The following is a 7802-nucleotide window of genomic DNA, read 5'->3' on the forward strand; positions in this document are numbered from 1 at the left end:
CAGTCACCAGATCTCAACCCAATCTTTGGGATGTGGTGAAACGGGAGCTTCGTGCCCTGGATGTGCATCCCACAAATCTCCATCAACTGCAAGATGCTATCCTATCAATATGGGCCAACATCTCTAAAGAATGCTTTCAGCACCTTGTTGAATCAATGCCACGTATAATTAAGGCAGCTCTGAACGCAAAAGGGGGTCAAACACAGTGTTAGTATTGTGTTCCTAATAATCCTTTAAGTGAGTGTATTTTCCCTGTAAAGCTTTTATAGGAGTACTGGTGATAGCCAATTGTATCCAAAGACAAGTCCTCTAATTTCAATGGAACCTGTTCACAAATATCCCTCATGTGGTATGGTGAATCTCATATACTGTGTAGATATGATAGCTTCTCGCTTGCCCTCCCCACCTGCATGTGTTGAGTGTTGTAAAACTACCATACTCAGAAAGAGTTGATACATGTAAAATACGTGTTAGGGAACAAATCCTCTTTGGAGGAACTTCAGCTGTGTTACAATGTTTAATTTTCCCCTTGGTAAATATGTATGAAGTATTGAGCATTAAAAAAAAAAAAAAAACCTTTAGCTAGTAGCTAGTAGCTACCAACTATGCTACCAACACTACTAGTCAAGAATACAGATTCGATTTCCGAAAGCTTGTGATTATAGTAAAAACTGTTGAAAAATCACTTTAAGTTATGACTACAAAGGTATATCTTAATTATAGTTTCAAATACTTACTAAAATTTTTCCAAAAGAGAGAGCAGTGGGAGATGGCGATCTGCAGGTACCAACCGACGACCACCAACTGCAAAGCCCCAAAATTTAAAAACTTGCAATTTATGCTCAGTCTGTCACGCTGCCAGTCTTTGTTTTCCTGGGTGTTCCCTAGTGAGCTCACTTCCCCTTAGGCACTTCACCATAGGCACTTTAATTCCGCTAGTCTGGTTGTGTCTTCACAGTAATTGCACTCCAATTAGAATCGCACAGGTGTTGACAATACTCTGTCATTAGTTTCCCTATATAGAGCTGTCTTTCTCTGTTGTCATCATGGAGTCCTTACCCTTTGTGTCTCATGCTCTCGTTCCCCGAGACTTCCTCTACCTTCTTGTTCTTCTGAGTTCCCCGTTTCATCCGGTTCCCTCTTTTGGTTTTTGTTTGTCTCTCATGACTGTTTATTTTGTATTTACCCTTCCGTTTAAATAAATCCCTTACCTGCACTTGGATCCACCCTCTCTTTGTGTTTCATCTAAACCCTACCGTGACAGAAGGACTCCATCGTCAAGGATCCAGCGGTATGTCTGCTGCCATGTACTCATCAGTCAGCAAGCGTAATGGTTTTGAGGGCTCTCGCCTGGTGGTGTTCCGGGGGACCAGGGGAGGTCGCTCCGGAGCAAGCGGTCGAGAGGAGGTCCGGCAGCGATCGCCACCGTGGCCTCCCATCGACCCGAGATTCGGATGGGGGCGGCCATTTCCCCAAGATGTCCCGAGAGGAGAGGGGAAATGCAGATCGGCTGAGCCAGCGCCGTGGTACCAGATGGCCGCCAGTCCTGTACAGCGGCACCAAATGGCCGCCAGCTCAGCGCCACAGCACAAGATGGCCGCCAGCTCAGTCCCACAGCACAAGATTGCTGCCAACTCAGCCCCACAGCACAAGATGGCCGCCAGCCTAGCGCCACAGCCTAAGATGGCCGCCAGCCTAGCGCCACAGCCCAAGGTGGCTGCCAGCCTAGCGCCACAGCCCAAGATGGCCGCCAGCCTAGCGCCACAGCCCAAGATGGCCGCCAGCCTAGCGCCACAGCCCAGGATGGCCGCCAGCCTAGCGCCACAGCCCAAGATGGCCGCCAGCCTAGCGCCACAGCCCAGGATGGCTGCCAGCCCAGCACCACAGCACAAGATGGCCGACTCAACGCCACCGACTCTCCATCGTAGAGGGCGGAGGAGGAGACAGGCAGCTACTGTTCCTCAGGACCCGGAGAACGTTCCCGAGCGGGCCGCTGCCATCCATGAGGCCATTCCCGATGTGGTGCCCGCTGCTGTTTCGGAGGCGGTGGTTGAGGCTGTTCCCGATGCGGTGCCCGCTGCGGTTCTGGAGGCCGAGGCGGTGCCCGCTGCTGTTCCGGAGGCCGAGGCGGTGGCCGATGCCGTTCCCGATGCGGTTCCCGTTGCTGTTCCGGAGGCCGGGGCGGTGGCCGAGGTCGTTCCCGATGCGGTGCCCGCTGCTGCTCCGGAGGCCGAGGCTGTTCCCGAGGCGGTGCCTGATACAGTTCCCGAGGCGGTGCCCAATGCTGTTCCCGAGGCGGTGCCCGATGCAGTTCCCGAGGCGGTGCCCGATGCTGTTCCCGAGGCGGTGCCCGATGCTGTTCCCGAGGCGGTGCCCGATGCAGTTCCCGAGGCGGTGCCCGATGCAGTTCCCGAGGCGGTGCCCGATGCAGTTCCCGAGGCGGTGCCCGATGCGGTGCCCGAGGCTGTTCCCGAGGAGGTGCCCGATGCGGTGCCCGAGGCTGTTCCCGAGGAGGTGCCCGATGCTGTTCCCGAGGAGGTGCCCGATGCTGTTCCCGAGGAGGTGCCCGATGCTGTTCCCGAGGCGGTGCCCGATGCTGCTCCCGAGGCGGTGCCCGATGCTGCTCCCGAGGCGGTGCCCGATGCAGTTCCCGAGGCGGTGCCCGATGCTGTTCCCGAGGCGGTGCCCGATGCGGTTCCCGAGGCGGTGCCCGATGCGGTTCCCGAGGCGGTGCCCGATGCGGTTCCCGATGCAGTTCCCGAGGCGGTGCCCGATGCAGTTCCCGAGGCGGTGCCCGATGCAGTTCCCGAGGCGGTGCCCGATGCTGTTCCCGAGGCGGTGCCCGATGCTGTTCCCGAGGCGGTGCCCGATGCGGTTCCCGAGGCGGTGCCCGATGCGGTTCCCGAGGCGGTGCCCGATGCTGTTCCCGATGCGGTGCCCGATGCTGTTCCCGAGGCGGTGCCCGATGCTGTTCCCGAGGCGGTGCCCGATGCTGTTCCCGAGGCGGTGCCCGATGCGGTTCCCGAGGCGGTGCCCGAGGAGGTGCCCGATGCAGTTCCCGAGGCGGTGCCCGATGCAGTTCCCGAGGCGGTGCCCGATGCAGTTCCCGAGGCGGTGCCCGATGCAGTTCCCGAGGCGGTGCCCGATGCAGTTCCCGAGGCGGTGCCCGAGGCGGTTCCCGAGGCGGTGCCCGATGCGGTTCCCGAGGCGGTGCCCGATGCGGTTCCCGAGGCGGTGCCCGAGGCTGTTCCCGAGGCGGTGCCCGAGGCTGTTCCCGAGGCGGTGCCCGATACAGTTCCCGAGGCGGTGACCACAAGGCCGTGGTGGTCTTCTGCTCCGCCCTGGGGGACTCTGGCGGTGACCACGAGGACGTGGTGGTCGTCCGCTCCACCCTGGGGGACTCGGGCGGTGACCACGAGGACGTGGTGGTCGTCCGCTCCGCCCTGGGGGACTCTGGCGGTGACCACGAGGACGTGGTGGTCGTCCGCTCCGCTCTGGGGGACCCTGGCGGTGACCATGAGGACGTGGTGGTCTTCTGCTCCGCCCTGGTGGACTCCGGCCTCGACCACAAGGACGTGGTGGTCTTCCGCTCCGCCCTGGAGGGCTTTGACTTTGACCACAAGGCCGTGGTGGTCTTCCGCTCCGCCCTGGAGGGCTCTGGCCTTGACCACACGGCTGTGGTGGTCATCTGCTCCGTCCTGGTGGACGCCTCAACATGTCCTTCATGGACTTATGTTTTGTGTTTTTTGAGTTCTGTTTCTGTCTGTTCCTTTTAGTTTAGTCTGGCCCTCCTTCCCTCCCCCTGAGCCTCCACCTGTCCGCCTCCCTCCTGGACTCCTTGTTTTGTGTTGCACCTTTCCATTTCTCCTGGTTGCTCCTGTCCCTGTTTTCTGTCCCTCCGTCCCTCCCCCTGGTCCGCCGCCGTTCCACCTCCCTCCTGCCTCTTTTTCTGTTGGGGTTTTCCTGGGTTTAGGTGGAGCATCTGGTAGCTGCTCCGTAGGGGAGGGGGTAATGTCACGCTGCCAGTCTTTGTTTTCCTGGGTGTTCCCTAGTGAGCTCACTTCCCCTTAGGCACTTCACCATAGGCACTTTAATTCCGCTAGTCTGGTTGTGTCTTCACAGTAATTGCACTCCAATTAGAATCGCACAGGTGTTGACAATACTCTGTCATTAGTTTCCCTATATAGAGCTGTCTTTCTCTGTTGTCATCATGGAGTCCTTACCCTTTGTGTCTCATGCTCTCGTTCCCCGAGACTTCCTCTACCTTCTTGTTCTTCTGAGTTCCCCGTTTCATCCGGTTCCCTCTTTTGGTTTTTGTTTGTCTCTCATGACTGTTTATTTTGTATTTACCCTTCCGTTTAAATAAATCCCTTACCTGCACTTGGATCCACCCTCTCTTTGTGTTTCATCTAAACCCTACCGTGACACAGTCAACTTTTTGGATCTTTTTGGATTTTTTCTGTAGTTATTTATTTATTTATTAAAATGTAAGTTAATTTGCTTTGTTTTGTTAACTTCAAAAGTAAAACTATTTTAAATATCTTCAGGTTCAGGATAGGTGAAGTAAAAGGTTAAAATAAATCCTATTTCAGGCTGCTAAGTATAATAAAAACGCTGTCAAATTAACTTTTTTTTTTTTTTTTTTTTGCTCTTTTTGACCACAGATGGTCAAGAAGTTATAAAACATGACAAATAACAATTTCTGGGGTCAGAATTGTATTGAAAAATGTGTCCATTTGTCTCTGTGAGTTGTTTACATCAAAAGTTATGCCACTTTATATCATATTTAAATTTTTCAGGTTTGGTGCAAAGTGTTAAAAATATAGCATTTTGGACATTATTTCAGCTTGGTACCCAATTTAGTCTTAAAATAGACACTTGAATGATAAAGAAAAAAATATGTTGTGAAAAAAAATTACCCTATGCGCTTGAGAAAACGAAAAAAATAGTTGATCGTCTACACATCTTTGGCCATTTTTTGCTATTTTTGTCCAGAAATAAGGTCAATATGTTGTCAAATGTCAAAAATAACCATTAAATTCCTGGGGTCAGAAATGTATGGGAAAATGTGTTCATTTATCTCTGTATGTTGTTTACTTCTAATGTTATGCAACTTTCTATATCACTTTTTGATTTTTCGGGTTCCGGTCGGGTGCAGCAAAGGGTTAAAAAATAACCCTTTGGGACATTATTTCAGCTCGGCACCTGGCAGATTATGAAAATAGACACTTTAAGGATGGACCCCTATTTCCTTCTAGACTAAGAGTATTCAAAGTATCATGACTCAAGCTGTGCCTTGTTGAGACAGTGTCAACCATTATACTACATGTGACTCTGTCGTCCTCCTCTTTGTTTTTTTATTTAAAAGTAGGCCTACTGCTATGAACATAACATTTATAACGTGGTTATATATATATATATAGTATCTGGTATCTAGTCAAAATCATACTTGAGTAAAAGTAAAAAAATACAACTTTAAATTGTACTCAAGTATTAAAAAAGTAGAAGTACTTTTTTTTCTGACAGACAATACAGAAGAATGGAAAAATGAAGGGAGAGAATGAAAAAATGCAATGGCACAGGTCAAACATGTATATATAGTTAAAGAACAACAATTAAAATGAAACCCATCAGAACACAATAAATAAATAAATAAATAAATAAATAAAAATACAGGGAAAGGGATTAAAAGAAAACTCCATCAAAGAAAGAAAGTCATGAACATTTGGGATGACAGAGGTTCAGGAAAGGGTGAGAGAATTTTCATTTTTGGGTGAACTATCCCTTTGAAGAGCAAGATGTGATGGAGAGGCTCGAAATATATTTCAGACAGAATATTAAATTCAATTCAATTCAAGTTTATTTGTATAGCGCTTTTTACAATACAAATCGTTACAAAGCAACTTTACAGAAAATTATGTTTCTACAATATTTAGTAATAGCTTATAAGTGGTGACTGTCAGTTTGTGCATGTATGACAGGATTTAAAAAAAATAAATAAATTACAAGACGTAGTCAGCCAGATGATGAACCTTATTAATATTATTCATAATTAAAAATTATTATATGATACAGTCACACGTGTACAGTTGAGAGTGTGTCTGAACCCCAAATATTGTCTATGAGTTTATTTCAGCTTGGTACCCAATTTAGTCTTAAAATAGACACTTGAATGATAAAGAAAAAAATATGTTGTGAAAAAAAATTACCCTATGCGCTTGAGAAAACGAAAAAAATAGTTGATCGTCAACACATCTTTGGCCATTTTTTGCTATTTTTGTCCAGAAATAAGGTCAATATGTTGTCAAATGTCACAAAAGATTAGAGATTAAAAGATTCTGTGTAGTGTTTATTGGTCCAATAATTAATATCTCTGTCTTTTCCGAATTTAATTGGAGAAAATTATTTGTCATCCAATTTTTTACATTTTTAACACACTCTGTTAGCTTAGATAATTTAGAAGTTTCATCTGGTCTCACTGAGATATATAGTATAGTATATATAGTATCATCAGCATAACAGTGGAAGCTAATTCCAAATTTTCTAATAATATTACCAAGGGGCAACATTTTGAAAATAGAAGGGGACCTAGGGCGGATCCTTGTGGCACTCCATATTTTACTGATGATAAATGAGATGACTCCCCATTTAAGTAAACAAAATGGTAGCGATCGGACAGGTAGGATCTAAACCATCTTAGAGCCTACCCTTGAATACCTGTATAGTTTTGTAATCAATCTATGAGTATGTCATGATCTATGATGTCGAACGCAGCACTAAGATCAAGTAAGACTAGAAATGAGATGCAGCTTTGATCTGATACAAGAAGCAGGTCATTTGTAATTTAAACAAGTGCAATTTCTGTGCTATGGTGGGGCCTGAAACCTGACTGAAATTCTTCATACAGATCATTTTTGTGCAGGAAGGGGCTCAATTGAGCAGACACAACTTTTTCTAAAATTGTATACCCCTTTTATACTCTTATTTTCATAAGAGGCTTAATAACCGCCAGCTTGAATGGTTTTGGGAAGTGACCTTAAGATAACGATGAGTTAATGATATTGAGAGGCGGTTCTTCGGCTACAGGTAACAACTCTTTCAGTAATTTAGTGGGTACAGAATCTAATAAACATGTTGTTGGTTTAGATACAGTGATAAGTTTATTTAGCTCTTCCTGTCCTATATTTGTAAAGCACTGCAGTTTATCTTTGGGTGCAATGGATGAAACTGAAGTGTTAGACGCTGTAGAATCCACATTCGCTATTGTATTTCTAATGTTATCTATTTTATCAGTCAAGAAATTCATAAAGTCGTTACTATTAAATATTGGTGGAATATTTGAATCAGGTGGCATCTGGTTATATGTTGATTTAGCCACTGTGCTAAATAAAAACCTTGGATTGTTTTGGTTATTTTCTATGCGTTTGTGTATATGCTCTGCCCTAGCAGTTTTTAGAGCCTGTCTATAGCTGGACATACTGTTTTTCCATGCAATTTTAAAAACTTCCAAGTTAGTTTTTTCTCCATTTGCCTTCAAGACTACAAGTTACTTTCTTGAGGGAGTGAGTTTTACTGTTATACCATGGCACAGTACATTTTTCTCTAACCTTTTTCAATTTGATGGGGGCAACAGCTTCTAATGTATTCAAGAAAATAGTGCCCATGTTGTCAGTTATTTCGTCTAGTGCATGTGTACTTTTTGGTACAAATAGCAGATGAGATAGATCGGGTAGGTTGCTTGCGAAATGGTCTTTGGTGACTGGAAGAATAGTTCTTGTCACGTTCGGCGTTGCAGGAATGAA

At 46.7% G+C, this 7802-nt stretch overlaps 1 protein-coding gene across 2 annotated transcripts; it reads left to right on the forward strand.

Moving 5' to 3' along the window:
* The first annotated feature begins 852 nt into the window (after positions 1-852).
* LOC128016650 (foot protein 1 variant 1-like) lies at positions 853-4386 on the forward strand. 2 transcript variants are annotated; one of them, XM_052601319.1, is made up of 3 exons: positions 853-1713; positions 1744-2250; positions 3043-4386. In XM_052601319.1, exons 1-3 carry the CDS (start codon positions 1294-1296, stop codon positions 3748-3750), a joined length of 1635 nt encoding a protein of 544 aa, XP_052457279.1. In that variant the 5' UTR covers positions 853-1293; the 3' UTR covers positions 3751-4386. The 2 variants fall into 2 exon arrangements, with proteins under 2 accessions (XP_052457279.1, XP_052457278.1); XM_052601318.1 differs by having other exon boundaries at positions 853-2250.
* Positions 4387-7802: the final 3416 nt, after the last annotated feature.

This window comes from Carassius gibelio, chromosome A7 (assembly GCF_023724105.1).
Source record: "Carassius gibelio isolate Cgi1373 ecotype wild population from Czech Republic chromosome A7, carGib1.2-hapl.c, whole genome shotgun sequence".
Taxonomy (NCBI): domain Eukaryota; kingdom Metazoa; phylum Chordata; class Actinopteri; order Cypriniformes; family Cyprinidae; genus Carassius; species Carassius gibelio.